We start from the raw sequence: 23,518 nt of genomic DNA, 5'->3' as shown, positions 1-23,518 counted from the left end.
ACTTACTTCAGAACTGAACCAGAAAACATCTCAAAATACCTATAATCTAGTAGCAGGTTGCTGCTACTAGATTATAAATTCTTCAAAGCCGAGGATTGTATCCTCTGTATGTGGATTAATGAAATGAACACAGCCTTCAAGGTTAGCATCTGCTGAAAATTTCGGCTCTGCCATGTGCCAGGTAAGTGGCCTCAAGCAAGTCACATGACCTCTCTCAGTGGCTTTAAAATGGAGAACATTGATTGTCACCTGGGAGGGTTGTTGCGAAGGTTAAATGAGATAACAAACATGAAAGGGCCTGGCCAATAGTAACACTCAAAGAAAGCTTGGTTTCCTTCCTTATTTCCTTCTTTTTTCCCCTCAGAACCAATAAAACCCTCAATAATAAACACTGTCTATATATTCATCAGAATTAGATTTCGTACAAGTATGTTTAAATTTATTTGTGGTAACTCCTCTAGGTTTCCAAATTGTGTTAATTACATCATATGCACATGAGGTAGAAATTTCAAAACAGACCATGTGTGTGAGGGTGTTGTTGGGTGACTAGGGAAGGAAGATAAGGGAGGAGTCAGAGGTCAAAGGATTTAAGGATAATTCAGTGATAGTAATTACTTGTAGGGTGTTCCTTTATTTAAGTATCTTTGGTTAAGTTATAGTTGATTGCTGACCATAGAAGTTGAGTGGGTTGGGGAAGGGAGGAGACAGGAGAGAAGGAGAAAGAGGAAAAGGGAGGAATAGAAGAAGACAGAAATGGAGGCTGGGGGAAGGTTGGTTCCGCTGGGGTCTCCGTCCTATCCCTGCGCCACTGCTGTTAAGCTGCCTGTCTTCCCCTAAGAGCAGTCCCCATAACATCCTCCATCTTCCAAAAAAAGCAATAATCTCATGAGAGAACCAATTTAATTTTCATTTCACCCCAATGCACGGTAACCAAGGGATCCTCTTGGAACAGCCAGAAATATACCTAAACCTTTTATCACTTTTATTAACAAAAAAACCTCCTGCCTGATCAGGTTGGTCATGCAGTGGACAGAGCGTTGGATGGGACATGGAGAACCTAGGTTCGAAACCCTGAGGTCACCAGCTTGAGCACGGGCTCATCTGGTTTGAGCAAGGCTCACCAGCTTGAGCCCAAGGTCACTGGCTTGAGCAATGGGTCATTCGGTCTGCCATAGCCTCCTCCACTCGGTCAGAGCACATATGAGAAAGCAATCAATGAACAACAAAGGAGCCATAACAAAGAATTGATGCTTCTCCTCTCTCTCCCTTCCTGTCTGTCTGTCCCTATCTGTCCCTCTCCCTGTCTCTGTCACAAAAGAACAAAAAAACTTCTGACTGAAGAAGGGGTCACAAGAGTCACAGGGACCTTCATCCACCTGAGAAGCTTTGCCCTCTCAAGGCCAGGGCTGAAGAATTTGGGCTGAACCCCATCCCTCTGAAGTCCATGTAGAGGTGCTGCCTGTGCAGTCAAAGGGGGTCTTCCTTGTTGGTCAGAAGTGACCGTAGCATAGTGTAGGGGTCTGGTTCCTGTTATTTAGTTATAAGAAGGACTAGCCCATACAGAGTAGAGTCCTTGGCATTATATAAAACTGGGATTTTTGACCCCAGCCAAACAATAGCAGCTGGGGGCAAAAATAGGTTCACTGTTGGAAATAGGTTCTACTTACAACTTGTCAGGCCAGTAACCAAACTCCAGTAGAGTCATTTCCACCCAGCCCAATATAAGTTAGTGGGATAGGGAACAACTGCTGCCTGCCATTCAACTCAATGAGTAGCTACTACTGAATGTCTTCTTACACCTATTCTTTTATTTGCATAGAATTTTTTATTTTTTTTAATTTTTCCGAAGTAAGAAGTAGGGAGGCAGACGGACAGACTCCCGCATGCACCCAACCAGAATCCTCCTGGCAAGCCCACCAGGGGGCGATGCTCTGCCCATCTGGGGCTTGCTACGTTGCAACTGGAGCCATTCTAGCACCTGAGGTGGAGGCCATGGAGCCATCCCCAGCACCCGGGCCAACTTTTGCTCCAGTGGAGCCTTGGCTGTGGAAGGGGAAGAGAGAGATAGAGAGAAAGAAAAGGCAGAGGGGTGGCAAAGTAGATGAGTTCTTCTCCTGTGTGCCCTGACTGGAAATCGAACCCAGGACTTCCACATGCCAGCCAACACTCTACCACTGAGCCAACCAGCCAGGGCTGCACAGCATTTTATAACTTACAAAGCGTGTTCACATATGTCATCTCATTTGATCCTCACCACAATCCCAAGACATAGTAACCTCATGTTTAAAGATAAGAAAAATAAAGATCAGAGAAGTTATGAGATTTTTTCAATGTCACACAGCCAGTAAAGTAGCAGAATCAAGACTCAAACTCAGGATTTATGCTACCAGATTATAAATTCTTCAAAGCCAAGGGTTTTGTGGATTAATGAAATGGACAAAGACTTCAAGCTTCACATCTGTTGAAAATTCTAGCTCTGACTCCAAGTCTTCGGACTCTCCAAGTCTTCGGACTCCAAGTCCAGTGATCTCCCAGAACACCAGATCTTGTAATAAATGTTATAGGAAATTTTAAAAATGAGTCCACACTCACTGTGCTCTAGAAGTTTATCATTGCTCTTCATTCTACATAAGTCCCTTAATAAGTTATATTCTGATGAATGCAGCCAAGGACATCAAGATTGCAGTTAAACAGATTAGCTTCAGGGTAAATCAGGAAAGAGGGGGAGAGATCATGAACGATACTAAGGAAGACGCAGCTGCAATATATCTGAGCAGCTCACCTACAGTGCTATAACGAAAGAAGCAGTGAAAGAGTCAGCGTATTTAACAGGAAACTCAAATGATATACACATAAATTTATGTTTATAAAGAATGCACCTCTTACCAAACATAACTTTCTGTTTGCCTAAAATCTGATCATAATTGGGGGAGGGAAAGGGGCAGGACGACGCAGCAAATCCTTAAATGATTAAGTCCATAAAATGGTCTAAGAACCACTTGAAATAAAAACAGGGTTAGGAATTCTGTGTGTAACTGGACCTAACAGATGTACCAGTATATGTCAAAAGCAAATGAGGGAAACATTCAGGAGTAACAGAAGGAGGAAAAAAAAAAAAGAATACTAAAAATAGATAGCATATAACATAGTTACAATTTTGGCAAGTGTTTAATTACTGATATATAATACATCAAAAAATACTAATTCATCTTCCTCTTGTGAAAAATGGAGAAAATCTGAAAATTTTCTGAGCAAGAAGATGGCATTTGCAAAGGAACTCTTTTTGGAAGACAACTCTAAATGAAATCTACTCATTGTTTGGATACACTCCAGAGAGAATATATGAAGGCAAAGGATCAATTAGGAGGCTATCAGAATAATCCAGGGGGAACCACTCAAGAACTGGCATGAAAACAGTGAGATTGGAAAGTGAGGAAAACTAGACAGTACCTTTCTGATTGGCTGATTGATTTATGGGGGAAAGAGAACTATTTGTCTACAGATGTACCCATTCTACTGCACGATATAACCAGATAGGTTCTTTTTTATTTATTTTTATTTATTTATTTTTATTTATTTAATTTTTCTGAAGTTAGAAGCTGGGAGGCAGTCGGACAGACTCCTGCATGTGCCCGACTGGGATCCACCCGGCATGCACACCAGGGGGTGATGCTCTGCCCATCTGGGGAATTGCTCCATTGTGGCCAGAGCCATTCTAGCACCTGAGGCAGAGGCCATGGAGCCGTCCTCAGTGCCTGAGCCAACTTTGCTCCGATGGAGCCTTGGCTGCGGGAGAAGAAAGAGATAGAGTGGAAGGAGAGGGGGAAGGTGGAGAAGCAGATGGGCACACTTCCCCTGTGTTCCCTGACCGGGAACTGAACCCAGGACTTCTACATGCCGGGCTAATGCTCTACCACTGAGCCAACCAGCCAGGGCCGGTTCTTTTTTATTTTTATCATTGAGACACCTAATAAACAAAAGTCTCCAATGGTTTTCAACAGGTTGCCATTAAAAATATACATCTGGTATTCAAGACCTTTTGCAATCTGATTAAAACTTATATTTCTACAACAAATTCTCTATTCATCTAGGATATTGCCCAGACTGTTCATAAAACAAGCTACTACTTCATTCCAAACTTCATATGTTTGCTCTGTTAACCTCACTGAGACTGTTTTTCCTTCTTTCAAAACCCTACATATCACCTATCTTTCCAGGCTCATATTTAACCTCAGCTCATGAATAAATTCTTAGCTAGTCAACCTAGCGTACCCTTTATGTATTCTCTCAATTTCTGCAGCATTTGTTCTCTTTAAAGTTCATTTGGCAGTTGATCTCATTTCCCTCCCACTGCTACATGTTGTATGTGATGTCTTCCAGAGTCAGTGACAAATTCCTATAGACAAACCTTGTATTGAATGCTCCTTTTAGTATCTAGTACTATTCTAATGACCAGTAAACTCTTGAAACCAAGCTATTCTGATCTCTCCTAATCCCTGTATATTTATATAGTATCAGGTTCTTCTAGATTACAGAGTTGTCATTCTAGATTGTATCATGTGTTATGTAAGACTAAGGATCAAGTCAGAGCTATTTCTCTATCCCAATGAACAGCCACAGTGCAAGCCCTCGTTGGAATCAACATATTTTTCTTCATGTTTATAATCTCTGAGACTAATATTTATTCTTAGGTGAGGATTTTTTTAATAGGTTTAAGCCCCATAATTTCCTTACTTTCTTCCAAACAGAACGAGAAAAATAAGTTAATGAGTAAATGTTTCATTTCACTTTTTCAATTGGTCTAAGAAATGCCGGCCCACCTATTTTTTTTTAATGGGATTGAAAAAAGGTTTCAGGGAGGAAAGAGACATTGTCAAAATGAGCCAATATTTGCAACATGAATACAGTAGAATTCTAGGTAGTCCTTCTGTGTACACCTCTCTCTTCTATCCACTGAGCACAAGAAGGTTAAGCCCCAAGACAGCTCTCCACTGAGGAATCGTTTCTACTTTTGAGTTGGATTGAAACTATCAAAATGTTAAAGACCATGACCATTGGGTAGACCAACTATTGTGCTCAAAGTACCTTTAAGACAGCTTTGCAACAGTGCTTATAGGAATGCTATATTATTTTTCAGTTAACATGTAGTATTTCCTGTGCAAAGATAACCTCAACCTCTAATTAACAATTTACCAGACCAAAATTTTTATTAGAGACGTATCTTGCTTTAAAAAAATTTTTTTTTACTTACATTTCTACAGCACTATTTTCAGAAGGCACCTTTACATAGAGTTCATGTTTGACTCTCTTGCCCCACGTTTGATCAGCCCCAAGGATGGTTAAATATTATTACCCACATTTTATAGGACTTGGAGAATTCTGCGTGACAAACAGCACCTAGCAATTTAAGTGTTGAAACTTCTACCCAAACTCAAATCTCAAGGCTCTTAATCTAGGTAAAATGTCACAGATTGTGGGAGGGGAGGGGAATAACATTTTAAAATAACAGTAGAGAAATTTGATACTTAACTGCTACTATCTAGTAAAACAACCTTGAAAAGATCATTAAATTTCTAAAGGCTTCATTTTTCTCATCTAAAAATTGAAAAATATGGACTAGATGTTTTCAGATATTCACTTAAACATAGCCCTAACATGTAGGCACTAGGAGACAAAAGATAAACAACACTAAGCTCTTTCCCCTCAAATAACTCACAGATTAGCAGATGAGACATCTGCATGAACAAGTTAACCAAGAAAAATATCTGAATTAAGTCTTAAAGAATGAAAAGAAAATGACCCAGGCAAACAAAGAACGGAAGGACATCCTAATCAGAGGGAACAACATAAACAAAGGCTCAGCGTAGAAAGTCCATGGAGTTTGCATGTAGGAATAATAAGCAGTTCAGCACAGAAGAAAGACAAGATCTTTTGCATGATATATTAAGAAACCTGGACTTTATCCACCAGGCAATGCAGACCCAGGGCAGGGCTTTCACAAAGAAATGGAGTACTTAAGATTTAATTTTAGAAAGATCACGTTGACAGTCATGTGAAGGAAGTACTATAAGCGGCAGAAACTAGAAGCAGAGCCTCTAGTTATGAATCTATTGTAGAGATAATGAGGGCTTGTTTTTGAGTGATTATAGGAAAGGACATAAGTTCAAGAAATAAGAAGCAAAATCAGCAGGACTAGAAATAAATTGGAAGTGGAGTGAAGATGTGTGTGGGGCAGGGGAGGCATGAAATGGACCCAGGTTCTGCTCAACAGAAATGAGATACTGAACAGAGGGAAGAACTCAAAGACAAAATTATCTTGAGTTCAGCTTGGGACATGTTCAATCTAAAACACATCTAGGTAGCAAATGTCCAGAAGTTAGGTGAACACAGTAACCTGCTGCTCAGGAGAAAGGCTTGCCCTGAAGATATGTAAGTGTGGGGAAAAGATGCATATAGGTAAGAACTGAAACGTTAGAAGTGAATGAGACACCCCCGCCCCAGGGAGAGGGTACTAAGTGAGAACAGTCCTTGGCCAGAACCCAGTTAGACACCAAAATGTACACAATCGGCAAACGAAGAACACCAGGGGAAGGGATTCCAGAGGGAAGAATGATGAGAGACCATCCCAGAAGGCAGTGGTGGGCCACAGCAGTTGGCACAGACCAGATGCATTCCAGGAAAAGGAGAACTAGACTATGTTTACTAGTCTTAGAAATGAAGTATAATAGTTACTGGAGAACCTAGGAACTAAAAGTGATTTCAATCAAGCAAATAAGAGGGAAAGAGAGGGCAGTGGGTTGAGAAGTAGAAATGATGAATATAGACCATCTTTTTGGAAATCTTAAATCCAAAAGAAAGGAAGAAGAAACTTAATGAAGATTCAAAATATCAATTCCTCCCTGGCCGATGGTTCGGTTGGTTAGAATATTATCCTAATACCCAAAGGTTACAGGTTCGATCCTCAGTCAGGGCACATGCAAGAACAGACTGATGTTTCTGTCTCTCTTTTTCCCTTCCTCTCTCTCTAAAATCAATAATAAAAAAATATTTTTTTAAAAAAAAGCTCAATTCTAAATTCCTTCCAGGTCTCACTTTATTTTTTCGTATTCATAGAAAGCCTATTTTCATAAAACTCCATTCAAACCCATACAGATTCAACTGAAGTAACATTTTTAATTATTAAAACAAACAGGCTACTCCTACACTGCAGCTATCAATGGAATCTATGTGTAGATCACATTTCCCAGTATACCTTAGAAACACCTTGTAAACTAGTCTCTTTTTTCATGTTAACAGGTAGTGGGCAGTAAGAAACTATTGGTGAAGTAATCCTCTCTTGTTCCAACTGTTCTTTCTTTTCATATCTCATAAATAAATACATTCTGTCACCCTCTACCTGGAATATTCTTCTCTCCCATTTTAAATTGTTTAACTCCTTTTCACTCTTCAAGGGCCTGCTCAATTTACTCTCACAGAATCCCAGAAGATTAGAGACAAAAAAGGGCCTTACAGATTTATTGAACCAAGTGTTTTCACAATTCTGACAAAGAAACAAAAGACCAGAGTATCAGAGAATGACCTGCCCAAGGTCATCCTCACGGCTTATGGCAAAGCAGAAATCTGAACTTCAACCAGTGCCCATGTTGCTACCCTATTCCCTCAGGCCATTGTTATTAGTAAAATATAAGACTGTAATAAATTGAGCTTTAAAAATAATCTATTTAAAATAAACTGGAAAAAAAAAGAAAAAAAAAAGAAAATAAACTGGTATCTCTACCTATAAAAAGGCTAAAATAGTATCTCTAGGGTAAGATCCATGTTACTACACCTCCAAAAACCAAGGAGCTGGTCTACAACTTCACTAGTTAGTTTGAGTCAACTACCTACAACTACTCGATTATCCAAGGAAAGAGTACAGATGTCGACTAATATTTATTTCGTGGGTGAGCTGACTGTCAGTCACTGAACAGGCTCTCTCCCCAAGAGCAGAGCATGTATGCAGCCTCTGCCAGTGGAACTGTTGGAGCAGATGTTGGCAGATTGTGACATACAGTATGTCTTTAAAACTTGTTGGGGTGTGAAATTTCATAAGGTCAAAAAATGCTGCATTTTGATCAGCAGATACAGGAGTTCTATACTTTTATAAATCAATAGCATTCACTAATGAAACAGAGAAGCTAAGAAACTAGGCTGGCTGTAGGCAATACGCAGTAATCTCTGCCACTGGTGTGGAAGAGCCGGTTCCTATCTCTTTAACTCAAATGCCTGTGCATATCTTTAGAATGAAAATATGTCAAATCAATACAAAATACAAGATATTGTTTTAATTGATGACAGGGTTTTAAAAATAATTTTCTACTGAAAGCTATAAATATCTAACAAGCATTTAGGTGGAGAAAAAGAATTTCCTTAACTAAAATCCATAAGTGTTCTCCCCCTTTCTTTTTTTAATAAAAAACCTCCCTAAGAATCCACTTATACAGAGAAGTTATTTTTTTCAAGTTAGTATCATTTTTTTTTTTTTTTGTACTTTTCTGAAGCTGGAAATGGGGAGAGACAGTCAGACAGACTCCGGCATGCGCCCGACCAGGATCCACCCCGCACGCCCACCAGGGGCGGGACGCTCTGTCTGCCACGACCAGAGCCACTCCAGCGCCTGGGGCAGAGGCCAAGGAGCCATCCCCAGCGCCCGGGCCATCTCTGCTCCAATGGAGCCCTGGCTGCGGGAGGGGAAGAGAGACAGAGAGGAAGGAGGGGGTGGGGGTAGAGAAGCAAATGGGCGCTTCCCCCATGTGCCCTGGCCGGGAATCGAACCCGGGTCCCCCACACGCCAGGCCGACGCTCTACCGCTGAGCCAACCGGCCAGGGCCTCAAGTTAGTATCTTTATCATTCAAATGATTTTATAAATCCTTTGGTTTACTGATTTATCTTATTCTTTCAAAAATTAAAAGATAGTATCCAGCCTGATCAGGCGGTGGTGCAGTGCGTCGGACTGGGATGCGGAGGACCCAGATTCGAGACCCTGAGGTCGCCGGTTTGAGTGCAGGCTCATCTGGTTTGAGCAAGAGGTCACTCGGTCTTTGTAGCCCCCTGGTCAAGGCACATATGAGAAAGCAATCAATGAACAACAACTAAGGTGCTGCAACAAAGAATGATGCTTTTCATCTCTCTCCCTTCTTGTCTGTCTGTCACAAAAATAAGAAAGAAAGAAAGAAAGAAAGAAAGAAAGAAAGAAAGAAAGAAAGAAAGAAAGAAAGAAAGAAAGAAGAGAAGAGAAGAGAAGAGAAGAGAAGAGAAGAGAAGAGAAGAGAAGAGAAGAGAAGAGAAGAGAAGAGAATCCATGAAAAAGACTAGGATTCTCTGTAATGGTAAAATGACTTTTATAACCTTCAAGGACTTCTGCTATCTTGGATTTTCTTGTTACTATTTTACTGTATTTATTATTATTATTTTTCTGTTTCAATCTTCCCTCCTATCTTTTCTGAATGTGACAATGGACAACATACAACCAAAATTAAGAATGATGTCTAGTTAAAGATTTTATAACAATGGTATAGACTTAAGCCATTAGGCAGGCTTATTTTAACTTAACACAACTTTAAAATGCTGCACTTCGGAATTAACGCAGAAATATCCTGTTGCAAATTATGAGCCAGAAGTGTCTAGTCATAACACAATAACTTGTCAGTAACATCATTAACATTGTCTTTCAGTTTATACTTTGTGCTATGTTCAAGTAAATTTACAGTTTCTTTTTTTTTTTTTTTTTTTTAGAGCTTTTCTTTTTTTAAATTTTATTTATTCATTTTTATTATTAGAGAGAGAGGAGAGAGAGAGAGGAAAGAGATAGAGAGAACAGAGGAGGAGCAGGAAGCATCAACTCCCATATGTGCCTTGACCAGGTAAGCCCGGGGTTTCGAACAGGCGACCTCAGGGTTCCAGGTCGACACTTTACCCACTGCACCACCACAGGTCAGGCAATTTACAGTTTCTAAATAAGGTTTCATTAAAAAAATATTTTTGTTAGGTATTTGTAAGGAAGAAAAATTTAACGACAAATAAAATCTCTCCTAAAAATAATTTCTAATGAAAAGCACTTATTTCTCATCAAACGATCAATCGGAAGAGCTAACATTATGAATGGAAACTGGTTAGAAATGCACTAAGTATCGCAACATCTTCAAACCATGGTCCCTCCAGCAACAAGGTCAAAGGGCTTTGTTTACATTTCGTACAGGAAAACGTGAGGTTCACATTTGGAGAACCATAGTAATCACATTCAAGGGCTAACTTGAAACAATATTAAGCAATTCATTTTATAAGGCCACACATTATTGATCATCTATGCTAAGGAACTGAAATTCTGCCAAAGCTGAAAATTTCTGCTATTAAATAGAAACCTAAACTTTTTCATAGGCTCCTCATATATACTAAGTCATCTGACACATAAGGTCACGCAAATAAATAAACACAAGGTGAAGCAACAATGATAATGAACTTACTTGCCACTGAAAAGTTGTTAAGGGGATAAGGTAAATCCACGTCTTGAGGCTTCTCTTTATATCCTATGAATGAGCCATCTGTCTTCAAAAGGAAATATCTTGGCCTCCAGTTTTTTATATATTCCCCTACATGAGGAAAGCATGCATGTTAATGCTAAGGGGGAAAAAAATGAACAGCAGCTTTTATGTGAAAATAAATTATGGTATAATAAATATATGTCCTACAACACTGGCCTCCAAAAATTTAGTTAGGCAATTTTCTTTTAACTTAGCTTACAAAAGGAAATACATAAGCCCGCAATTAAGATTCAATCAAAACCCAAACATGTTTTGTTTTTAATGATTTCACACTTTGATAATTCATTTGCACCATTATTTCTTTGGAGAATCATTCATCTGAATACACATTTTGTTCAGTTTTTCATTTTTTATCAGATGGTTGTTAAGAGCATGTTTCCAGCCGTTTTTAAAAAGCCTTAGTAAATTACCCAGAGAGTAATGAGGGGTTTCTATGAAAAATACTTATCATAAGAGGTATATGAAATAGATGTTTCTCTTCCATGTACCATTGGCTAATTGTGCCGCTTTTTCAAAATGCAAGAGGAGAGTCTATTTCATTGTTACATCTTGATCATAACTTGTTTAAACAGCATTTGACTGTTCTATACAGGCAAGTAACTTTCTATACAGTGTTGTAAATGAGTCAGGGAAATGGAAGAGCATGGGCTAGTAGAGCTTTAAAATCATATACACAGTCACACACACACACAGATACAATACCTATAAGAGCACATGGTACAGTTCAAGCTTATAAGTCAGTAAATTTATCCGCCTTTCATATAAGCTATCACCTACCTACCAAAATACAAAATTTTAGCAACCAGATCACCATTTTCTTACCTCATAAAGAACTCTTGGTAATTTTAAACAGAGGTGCTCTATGGCACTGCAAGAGCCAGGAGGTTATCTGGTCTCAACTTTCAGTTCTCTACTAGGTATTCAATCTCAAATACTTAATAAAAATTTGGAAATAGTTCAACTTTCCCTACAAATCAGCTTCTCTTGAACCCAGTTATCTAAGCTCAAACCTAACATCTGACTGTTCCCTTATAATAGCCTATCTGTAGCTAGGTCAATACACCCTTCACAAATCTCTCTTATTTAGCCCAACCTCAACTGAACCTAACACTTTCCATTGGCCCTTCTGCTAATGTGCTGTGACTGCTCTCCATTCTGCTCACTGCCCCGCTTCTATCCCAATGCAACTGTTACCCCCAGATTAGTCATATATCACTTTCCTGCTCACAAATTCTGACTCCTTACTCATTACTGATGAGTAAAAGTCTCTTAGCACAAAATGCAAGCTCCTACCTAACCTCACCCCAACATATATTTCAGATGTAGAACCATCCCTCTGAATCAGCAATTCTCAAACTTCTTACCCAGACCTCTTTACACCCACAAATACTACTGAGAACCACCCAGAATTTTTACGTAGATTACATGTTTACTGTATTAGAAACTGAAAACAAATCCTTTTACTACTTCTTTTTTAAATGACCATAAACTCATTACATGTAGCAAAGATTTTTCAAAGAAAATTGTATTTCTTAAAACAAAAACATTAGTGAGAAGAGTAGAACTGCTTTACATTTTTGCAAATGTCTTTAATGTTTAGCTTAATAGAAGTTAGCCAGATTCGCACATCTGCTTCCGCATTCAGTCGGTTGCAGGATGTTATTTTCACTGAACCATAGGGGGGAAATCTGGCTCAAACAGATATGTAGCCAAAAAAGGAAAGAGTATTCAGATAATTATGGATGTCTTTCTTTGATACTACACCAGCATTTGACAAGTGATAGTTCTCTAAAAGATTAATGGCAATGTGGAATTAGAAACCCTATTGATGAACTTTCTGTACTGGTCTGTGAAAATTCATTGGTCTATAGACACATTGAATAAATCTTTTACACTATGCATAATTTTGTAACATCACACATTGGTTTTTTAGAAAACAATGGTCCAGTGATCTTCCAAATATTGACACATTTCATTATATAATCATATTAACACTGCAAATCTCATCAGAAAAGTAAGCACTGGGAAGCTGTCAAGGCTCATGTTAGCAGATATGTTCTCCTTGAAAACTCGATTCTCACAATTGGCAGTAAATATCAGTTCTTTCCTACAGTGATATGGTCCATGTGCCCAGCCTAGTGCCTACCACTGGATAGATGCTCAATAATTTACCAAAGGAACAAATACATGGAGACTATATATATAAACATCACCCCTCCAAGTGTATGAGCACAGAAAAGAAACTTAGAGGGAAAACATGATGCCTCTCCCACTTTGTTTTACTGAAAAAATATGGCCCTGATATTAAGAAACACATGCCACACTTATAAAACCAGAATGTTAACCTCACAGTCTCTATTTTTTAAAATAAAATAATTCCTTTCTTGATTATACTTATTAGTTTTATGTATTCCTATATAAAATTTAAAATCATTAGATATTCTCTAATTAGAGATAAACTATTTAGATTTTAAATGCTATTGTAGAATAGTAATGTTTATATTGGTATAAGATACTATAAATCTATTGAGCTAGATAAAAATAGTTTAATAATTTTATCAAAGATAAAATTAAAACCAATTCATTTAAAAAATTTAAAAGTAGAAAAAAATGGGATAACACCATTTCTTTTCATTTTATAAAAGTACTGAATATCCTTATTCAAGAAGTGTGAAATTTTGAAAAAATGAAAATCAAGTTTTCATTTTTACAAATAATTTCCTGTCAGCCGTTATGTATTTACATGCTCAAATGGAAGACACACAATCACTACATAAAACTTTTATCTTAATTAAACAAATCTTCAGAAATTTAATATATTTTATGTGATCTGTAGAAGGATTCCAGTTGTTAAAACGTTCTTTAAAATAAATCTGTTATCCATCCCCGACATATAATACTGTACATTATTCCAAGAAAAATACCCGGAAAAGAAAAATCTCAGTGTTTTTGCTTTTGAGTAAAAATGTTGGCCTTTGAAAGCATTCTTAACTTCCCCAGTTAAGTAAAAATATTTTGGGTCCCAGGCTTAATTTTTAATAACAACCTGAGATGGGAGATGGTATGAGTTTAAATTCACACTCACTTTCCACCTTAAATATTTTGATAGAATACTCAATTAGATCATCTTTATTAGAGATGATATGCATTCAACTGAGTATTAGCCAACAACAGTAACACTGCTCACTTCCTACTGTTCACCTAATTTCAAATTACATTTCTATTTAATAATCTTCCATCTAAATTAATCCTCACATACTATAGACCTTATTTCAATAACACTTTACTGAGAATCAATCACATTTGGACTTTTAAAATTAAATTCACAGGGGTGACATTGGTTAATAAAACTATATAGGTTTTAAGTGTACAATTCTATGATACATTAGCTATTAGGGAAATGCAAATCAAAACTACAATGAGACACAACTCACACCTGTTAGAACGTGACAAGTAATAAGTGCTGGAGAAGCTGCGGAGAAAAAGGAACTCTCATTCACTGCTGGTGGGAATGAATACTGGTACAGCCACTATGGAAAATAGTAGAGAGATTCCTCCAAATATTAAAAATACAGTTACCACATTTGGACTTTTTAAATGTTGAAGTCATCAGGAAGTGCCAAAGCAGGAGCTATAGCAACAAATGTCTATGGACTAAAAATGGGCTGATTAAAATGTTTAAAAGATCTTAGATCTAGAATAACCAGGGAATGTCTACATTTGTTCAGACATACAAATGGAAAAAAGATCCTTAGGAAAAATTCAGCTTGTGTGTTCATGAATGAATTACGTTGATGAAGATTTGGTTCCGTTCTAAGGCTAGGTTGTGTTCCAGAATCTGGTCCTAACTGTAGCTTCACGAGAAGTAGAATGTTAGATGTGCAGGGAGTCCATACAGGCTAAGAAGAATGCAAAATACCCATCCACCTACTGGAGGTATGGCCTCAATGGCCATAGGCCCCACTAAACACACAATTAGGTACAGTAACTGATCTATGAAAACAGTAACAGACACAATCCAATTGAAAAGACATCTAGACAGCATAGCCCTCTTTTCCTCAAATCCCATAAAACCATGATCATTTAGAATTCAATCAGACAAAACATTTAAGTATCACTTTTAAAAATATGCTACTTTCCCAGGATAAAATATAAGGAAAATGAAAGATGCTAATGACCAATGGTTATAATGCAAACTAAATTCTTATTTTTGTAACTGACACAGACAATACAGCATTGTAAATTACCAATGGCCATTCATACTTGCTATAACATAGGCTCCAAAATCTAATCTCTCCCTAAGGAAGAGGGTGAAAGCACCCCCACATGTATGTCTGGAAAAGGCATTATTGTTTTGATTTATCATAAAGATGAAACAATTATAAACTTAGCTAAGAATATTGGGTTTTTATATATTTTATTCCATGTTTAATCACAATCCAAGTTTTCAAAATGTATTTTTAGTGCTTATCATCTCTGAGGGAAAAAAATGAATAGATGATATCCATACTTAATGCATCTATTAATAAAAATAAGCCCTTCATTACTTACAGAGAGAGGGAGCCACTGGCATTTGAGCAAAAACGGAAATCACTGTGATAAGGCTGGTGGCCACATTTTTAAAACAAGAGAAACTTGCCTGACCTGTGGTGGTGCAGTGGATAAAGCGTTGACCTGGAATGCTGAGGTCACCAGTTCGAAACCCTGGGCTCGCCTGGTCAAGGCACATATGGGAGTTGATGCTTCCAGCTCCTCCCCCTTTCTCTCTGTCTCTCTCTCCCTCTCTCTCTCCTCTCTAAAAATGAATAAATAAAATAAATTAAAATAAAAAAAAAAAAACAAGAGAAACTTGATCTAAAATGCTATGCTGTTTAACATAAGTTCTAACAAATTGCTGTGGTCAGTACAGGGTCAACACTCTTCTCAAAGGAGGCCTTGGTTCTCTTCCTACTCCCCACATCATAAAATCCTCTAGGTAAAGCAAAGCAATGCTTTAGAGCATGAATTCCAGAGCCATAGACCGTGACTTCGAATCCTGACTCTTCTTGTGTTTATTAGCTGTAGGAACTTAACCTCTTTCCTCCTCAGCTTCCTCATCTGTAAAAGGAGAATCTTAATAGTACCTACCTGTCTGGTATGTATAAGAACATAATATAAAAAGCGCTTAACATACTACCTGGCACATAGCAAGTGTTAGATTATGTTAGTATTAAAAGGAGCCATTATCACTTACGGTAATACCATTTATAATCCATCTCGAACTTCACATTACTCAGGACTTACATAAATGGACAACAGGCAACAATCAGTAATAAACTTACTCCATCAGAAAAAAAAAGTCTCATTACCTAGTGTCACGAATCCAAAAAAATAAAAAAGCTACCCAATATCAAAACATAGTACTAATTTATTACTTTTACTTCTGTTTTTAAGATACAGGTAGGGTATCAGAGGAGTAACTACTATTCCAAAGAAAAGAACAAAAGCCTAGGTCTCTCTGAACTGTTTTTAATAAATAGTATACACAGAGTATGCAGTACTGTGAAAATTTAAATATTTTAAATTTCCCAAGAAGGACTCTAAACCAAAAAATGGCAGCTTTCAGTAAAAATTAATTCATATGACTTTAAGAAACCATTAGTCTTGCCCTGGTAGGACAGTTCTGTTAGAGCATCCTTCTGAAGTGCTGAAGTTGCCGGTTCGATCCCCAGTTAGGGCACATGCAGGAACAGATCGATGTTCCTGTCTCTTTCTCTCCCTCTCCCCCCTTTCCTCTCTCTCTAAAAAATGAATAAATAAAAATAAATTTTAAAAAAAGAAACCAATAGTCTTAAGTAAATGTCTTCATGGGTGAATTTTTACCTAAGACAAAAAAAAAGTTTAACATTAATTTCAATACAAAATCTATTCAACTTCATGGTTCACAATATAGTAAAAATTTAGTTGCTTGTTGATGGATACCAACTAAATTTACACAGAAGAACTACTAAAAAAATACAGCAGAATAGTTATCCACTAGTGGGTTTTCATAAGTACTAGCACCATAAGCAAATAAATACTGAATATATAATTCATAATAGAGTGCTACATCTTAAATATCTTAAAGCCAAATATAGTTACTGAATACATGAAAAATATAATACAACATTTGCAATCTTTGAAATTGCTTGTTAAAGTTTTATATAGATCACAATACCATATTTTCCAATTAGTTCTTCTTTTATTGGATTCGTTGGGGAGAAAATGCTTCACAAAACCATACAGGTTTCAAGTGTACAACTCAACAAGAACATCTGCACACTGCATCGTGTGCCCATGGCCCCATGCAAAGTCTCTTCCCATTCCAATGTACCCCTCCTTTGAGCACTTCCCATTAGTTCTAAGTAAAATCCCTATTAATGTCTCTCAGGGAGAAAAAGAAATATATTTCTTGCTGAAATTACCATCATCCTCTTTTATGTATGTCTTGAAAATAATGCTAAAGAATTTTTTTATATTATCTATACTGCAATAAAACAGCATAACATTAATAATTTTTCAATTGCACAGGGACAATTTGAAATATATACCTTTTTTAAAAAAGGAAAATACTTTTGCATATTGTTGGTGCTTACTAAGTATGCAGTGATTGGATTTTCCAGCTCCTGCAAACTTAAATTTGGGGGTTATCATTTCCCTTTCATGAAGTCCTTTCTAGTATGTCTACTCCCTGTCCTTGGGTAAACGAAATGTGCTAAGTCCTACAGCACCACCTACTGTAATCTCTTTGACCAACTGCCATCAACCAGCCTCGGCGGTGTGCTGACTCTGAAAAATGGCGGATGGCTACACCACCTACCAAAGTGTTTCAGGCTCCTTGCCTGGCTTGCTCATTTTAAAGGACTGCTCAGTGAAAGTCACAGATCTAAAAATAAGGTTCTGTAAACATCTGTATTTTAGAATCCAGAAGCATAGGCTTCTAACAGATTCACCCATTCAAAAATACTTAGTGTCAAAATATGTATGAGCGCTAAGGATACGAGGATGAATGACACTGGCATAGGACCTGCCCTCATGGGGCCCTGGAGCGTGAAGTAGAGTGGGTAGTGTGAGAATCGAGAACTGGAGAAAAGTGGATGGCTGGAGTAATGAAAATTCAAAATGAACATTTCTCCCAGTTTTTTAGTCATTCTTAGTGATCTGGGAAGTCATACTGAGAAATGGCAGTATCTCCTATGCCTTGGCATTTCCAAATGGCATTTTCTGTGCCTTGAGAAAAGGGTGAGCAGTGGTATTTGTTGTCTGACGCACGGCTGTGGGCGAAGGCACTGGGAGGGGCATCAGCATATGATCCTTCAATATTTCATGAAAGAACTGGCTTGCTGCTGTGTTGATTCCAAGATGAGGCACTGCCCAGCCTCTTCTTTGAAGCCTCTTGACAATACAATCAGACGCATGGCAGGATAGTTTATAGAGCTACTTTCATCTACGTAACATATAACACACCTCAGCCTTTCAAGTTGCAAAGTACTGCCCATGCTTGCCCTTTTTCTCTCGTGATTTTCTATATAGGATTGATTAAAGAGCTCATGCTCATGCTGCAAAACAGTCAAGTCTTGATGATTTCACCCAGCTTGTCTAGCTATCACGTAAGGTCACTGAGCAATTTGTCTCCTCTGCGCTGGCCAGTGCTGCCACCGCAACTGGCCAGATGGAAGGAGTTTACAATTTTGGTGATTTCGCGTTGTGCTTCCAAGATGCCTTAAAAGCTCTCCAGATGTACCCACATTCCTATGCGTTATCACATATGCTCCTTCATGATTATTTTGAAAAGTATATTATAGTCAAGAAATTTTTTTTCCACTGCATAATGCATGAACTTGTCATTTTTATATTAAGAATCGTTTTCATATCTACTTCCTAAGGAAGGCTGGGGTCCACGTTTTGCTTTGAAGTTGAGGCAATGATGAGAACAGTACCTGTGTTCCAGTGCCAGCTGCTTTAAGATCTCAGAAGGGCTGGTCTGGAAGGACTTGGTCTACTCTGTAATTTTCTGTTGTTACCCAGAGAATGGCACAGTTGCCATGTCTATCTTTAAGCATTCTGGGATTTGGCCATGGTATTCTGTAAATTAGTCGATCAACTTCTGGTTTCCTTTGTTTTTAGGAAATACTGCCTTTTAGACCAAAAATGGGAAACACTACTTTTTTAAATATAAAACACTAATAGAGTTACAGTATTAAGTTTTATTGTGAGAGAAATCCAAGTGGAGGAAGGGAAAGAGAGAGAGAGAGAGAGAGAGAGAGAGAGAGAACAACACATCCATACAAACTAGCCAAAAGAAAAATTGTATCTTGGCAATTTAATGAAGAATAAAGCGTGAGATTAGTTTACATAGCAGTAGATATGTTGTAGAGAATTACTCAATCTGTACTCAGCTTCCTGCTGGGTTAAATGTGAGCTAAATTATTATTTTGCTTACATTGACGCCCTTGTAGACTGTGAAAGCAAAGCTTTCTTTTTAATCTGCTTTCTGCATTAGAGCAAAGTCTCCGACTCTACACTTTGCATTAAACACACAGCCGTTCCTACATTATTTGAACAAAGTAGCTAGAGCCACAGATTTTTGACTATTGTAAAGAACTTACAATTTAAAAAGATAATTTAAAAAGTCAATTTAAAAAGATAATTTCATTGGAAAATTTACAACTTCCACACTGAAAATATTTTCCATTTCACCATGTGTATTCTCTACATATATAAATCAATAGAATTAGTATCCAGTATTATATATAACATTGTAGCAAAGAGCCTTAATTAACATTAGATATGGAAGCAGCAGCAGCTAGTCACTAACACAAACCCGCTCACCACGTGTCTCAGCACCTACGGCAGTCTGTCACCTGGTGGACAGGATGTACAATACCAGTGTCTCCCTAGGTCAGCGATGGGATGTGGCAGACAGGCTTTGGCCTGGCTCATCAGGAGGAGGCCTATGCCATTTGGAAAAACCCTCAGGTGATTTAACCCTCCCGCCCATCTATTAAAATCATTGCCTTATAGAATAAAAGTCAACAAGATGGAATAGGGTTTCATCTTAGACTCTTACCAATGGAGTGTCTCCTAGATAAACTTTCAGCAGCCTGGAACCCAGAATGGCACTGCATCAAACCACAAACTCTGTCACTCTGCAGGTGCATCCCTGGCCACCTCTCCTGCGTGTTTCCCAGGCGACAGGCTCACGTAGACACAGCCCGGTGTGTGCATGGTGGAAAGGAGAAGTGAGCACAAGGCAAAGACATGTATGTATGAGCAAAGCACTGCGCTCAGGCTGTCCCCGGGAGGCCTCCCCACAGCACGTGGAGAGACTGCTACTACTACAGGCTCCTTGTCCTACAGAGGTGCTGGGACATTGGCAACAAGGACAAAGTTGAGATTTGAAAGAGAGCTACTGAAATCAACAAAATCCTGCACTGCCACACTGCTCAAGCTTCCAAAAAGAAGCAGCCCATCTATTACAGTGATCAGGACACAGCTCTGGGGCCTAGAGGCCAAAGGCCAACCCTGCCCGCACTTGCTGAGTGCCTTTGGGCATGTCACATCATCTCTCTGTGTCTTGGCTTCCTCTTCTAGAAAATGGGGACAGAAGTAGTGAAAAAGAAATAAATTACAACATCTGTTTCATAGAAAGCCTTATACAACCATTGGTTAAGTGAATAAACACCTTAAAATATGGCTAGTCAGAAAGGGTTTATCGAGTGCCTAATGCATACAACATATTAAACTACACAAAAGTAAATTGAGTGTTTGAAACAAAATATAATTCATTAATTTTGCTGGTCCAGATAATCACAGCTCCATATTAGTCAAGTAAAGTCAGTGCTGTTTTTTTGTGGATAAAATTCCAAGTTCTGTTATTTACTTTGCCAAGATCCTATTTTCATCCTCCATTATTACTGATGATGAATTACATATCATTCATGTGCACCGAATTAAAATTTTCTGTTAAAGATTGATAATGCTGTCACAGAAATCAAGTCTTTCTTAATTCAACATCAAGTCAATCGAGGGTTAAATACTCAGCACTCCATTGGATTTGACTACTAAATGTCTCAAGGTTCCTTTCAAAGTATCTCATAAAAAAGTTACTATATACAAAAAAACAAAAGCAAAAGTGCATTGCTCAGTATTCTGACATCAGGCCTTTCCTACTTGTCACTGTCTATTGCACAAGTTAATTATCATTTAATCTCAAATGCTCTGAATTCAGAGATGTTAAATCACACATAAGTGTTAGGCTTTTATAACTGCTTATAAATGATGGTATATTACAACTTCTGGTATATTTATATTTAGAAATTACATATCCAATGAAGTAAATTATTCTTGACTTATATTGTATTTAAATATGTGATGATGTTTAGTTCATAAAACTGAAGGGAATATAATACTTTCATTTCAGTGAATGCTACTATATACTGTATATTCAAAAGTATGGTTCAAATAATTTTGAATACCAGAATATCTGTTATCAAAACACACCCAAGTAAAATCATCTTCACTTTCCCAGGTAATTTTCTTATCCTTTTTGTAAACTGATCTAATATGGCAATTTGTGGTCAGTCACCTCTAACCATTTTCTTAGGAAAAAACTAAATGTGCTTAAATGTTGTCATCAAATTGATGTACAGATAGATTTAACATTTTTAAGAGAACAGATCAAAGAAATGGAACTACATATCAAATACTAGTCAGTTACTTAAAGAAGTCCATCTCTCCCTCCCAAACAAACTTACAGATCAGATAAATAGCAGAAAAGGCTGTTTTGCAATGTTAAAAATGAATTTACTTACCTTGGCCCTCTGAGGGCAGTATTACCTAACAGATAGACATTTCAGAAAACTATCTTCAGCTACTTTTCTAATAAAAAAATATTTTTTTAACCTGGAAGGGGTATATTTGCTCACATGCATAAGTATTTCTTCCCTTATCATTATCCTCACCTCCTACAAGGTAATAATGCTTGTTTTCAACTGTTTCTAATAAGTTTGAAAAGAAAAATTTTCTTAAAACCAAGGCATCATGAAGGAAAATGACTTGAAGCGTCGATATTATGGATGTCATTCAAAACACAATGAAAAATTTAAAAATCATATAAGTGATTCTACACTGTGTAAATATTCTATTAAGTTCCTGTTATGATGGTCTCTGTAGAATAATTTAAAAATTGCAGATCAGAACATACAAATCTTTCAGTAAAACTTGTTTGTTTGTTTTTATTTTTATTTATTTATTCATTTTAGAGGAGAGAGAGAGAGAGCGCACGCGCGCGAAGTGGGGGAGGAGCAGGAAGCTTCAACTCCCATATGTGCCTTGACTGGGCAAGCCCAGGGTTTTGAACCAGCAACCTCAGCATTCCAGGTCGAGGCTTCATCCACTGCGCCACCACAGGTCAGGCCAAGATTAAGTAATTTGAAGAGATTAAACATTCAGCCTCAAACTACAGGTTTCTCTTTCACCCAGCCAATAGCCAATAGGTTCATTTGTTAAAAATCACTCATTCATTAATAAAAATAATATAAATGACAAATTAGTGATGTAGCATCAAAACCCTCACTTACTTTTCATACTGATTTTGAAACTGGAAAAATCTTCACATAGCATAAAGGTTATCTATCAATTTACTTCCCAGAATCAAATGGAAGGTGTGATGATGAGTGTTTTATTCCTCTTCCACAAAAGTAGGAAAATGTTTGACATTCACTCACTTGTCGAATATTGTCTATGTACAAAAACACTGAATGACTAACCCTATATAATCCAATAGCTTGACAGACTTTTAAGAATAGAAAAAGTGCTAATCTCATGTCAGAGTCTTAAGTATAAGTTAATTAGTGATTATACAAGTCTAAACTCTACACCACGCCACTTTTCCACCCAAATAAACCCAGACCAAATTACAAAGAGCTGTCTTACAGTGAGCGATTTATTGAAGGGAGATCAAAATTATTACAAGCAGGTAAATAACAAAATTTACTTCTACACAGTAAGACCTCCTAAAACGTGGTTTTCATTTAGTAGAAACATGCTTTTATTTAGAATGTGTATTTACTTTTAAGAAAAGTTCTTGCTTCTTATAACTTAAGGTACAAGTCTCCATTCAAACACTGTTACATTCCTGGCATAAGTGTGAATAAACTATGTTTTTAAAATATGTACCGCCAGCACGGGCTGGGTAGCTCAGTTGGTTAGAGTATCATCCCAATACATCAAGGTTGTGGGTTTGATCCCCGGTCAGGGCACGTACAAGAATCAACCAATGAATGCATAAATAAATCCAACAACAAACTGATGTATCACTCTCTCCCTTCCTCTCTCTCTCTCTCTAAAAATAAATAAATAAATAAAATATGCACCACTGGAATTAAACCATTTGATTCTTTTTAAATTTATACCATGGAGAATTGTAAGTTCAACAAAAATAATTTTATTTTAATTCTAACTCCTATTTTATTTTTTAAAAATAAAGTACAAAGAGCTATCTTATCAGAGTCAGCTACACATAACACAAAGGCAAAGAACGAAAAAAAGGTCATTTCATAAAATTCCTTTCTATAACAAATATATAAACTTAAGTGTAAATCTCTCTCCAGAAAGATGCCAGGAAACAACAGCTGCTATTCTATGTGCTTTCACTTAAAAGTATAAAATTATGAACGTTGAAGCTGTATTGCTGTCTCAAACAAATAAGTGACTTGCCTCGCCAAAAAATACTCCAACTTCATGGTTTCTGCCTTTCTGCCTTTGTATCTTAATCATCTTCTGTTCGAAAAAGTGCTACCAAGTTTACCAACATCTTTAATCAGATTTTCTTGAAACTACAACACATTAAAAAATTTAAGCCAAAACACTTAGCAAGATGCCTTAAAGAATATGTCAAGACAGTGAAATATTCTGT

General features: G+C 37.4%; 1 protein-coding gene across 12 annotated transcripts in view; it reads right to left on the bottom strand.

The window, feature by feature from the left end:
• The window catches only part of AKT3 (AKT serine/threonine kinase 3), a 349,859-nt gene that overhangs the window by 209,316 nt on the left and 117,025 nt on the right, over positions 1-23,518 (bottom strand). For 11 of the 12 annotated variants that reach the window (XM_066382128.1, XM_066382081.1, XM_066382072.1 and 8 more), the window contains one exon: positions 10,504-10,629. The exons of the other annotated variant lie outside the window; for it this stretch is intronic. In XM_066382128.1, the coding sequence (XP_066238225.1) occupies positions 10,504-10,629 (126 nt within the window). The remainder of the gene's footprint in view (positions 1-10,503; positions 10,630-23,518) is intronic. 12 annotated transcript variants of the gene reach the window in all.

Source organism: Saccopteryx leptura, chromosome 1 (assembly GCF_036850995.1).
Source record: "Saccopteryx leptura isolate mSacLep1 chromosome 1, mSacLep1_pri_phased_curated, whole genome shotgun sequence".
NCBI lineage: Eukaryota > Metazoa > Chordata > Mammalia > Chiroptera > Emballonuridae > Saccopteryx > Saccopteryx leptura.
The sequence above is the reverse complement of the archived record's forward strand: the minus strand, read 5'-3'. Positions and strand labels throughout refer to the sequence as shown.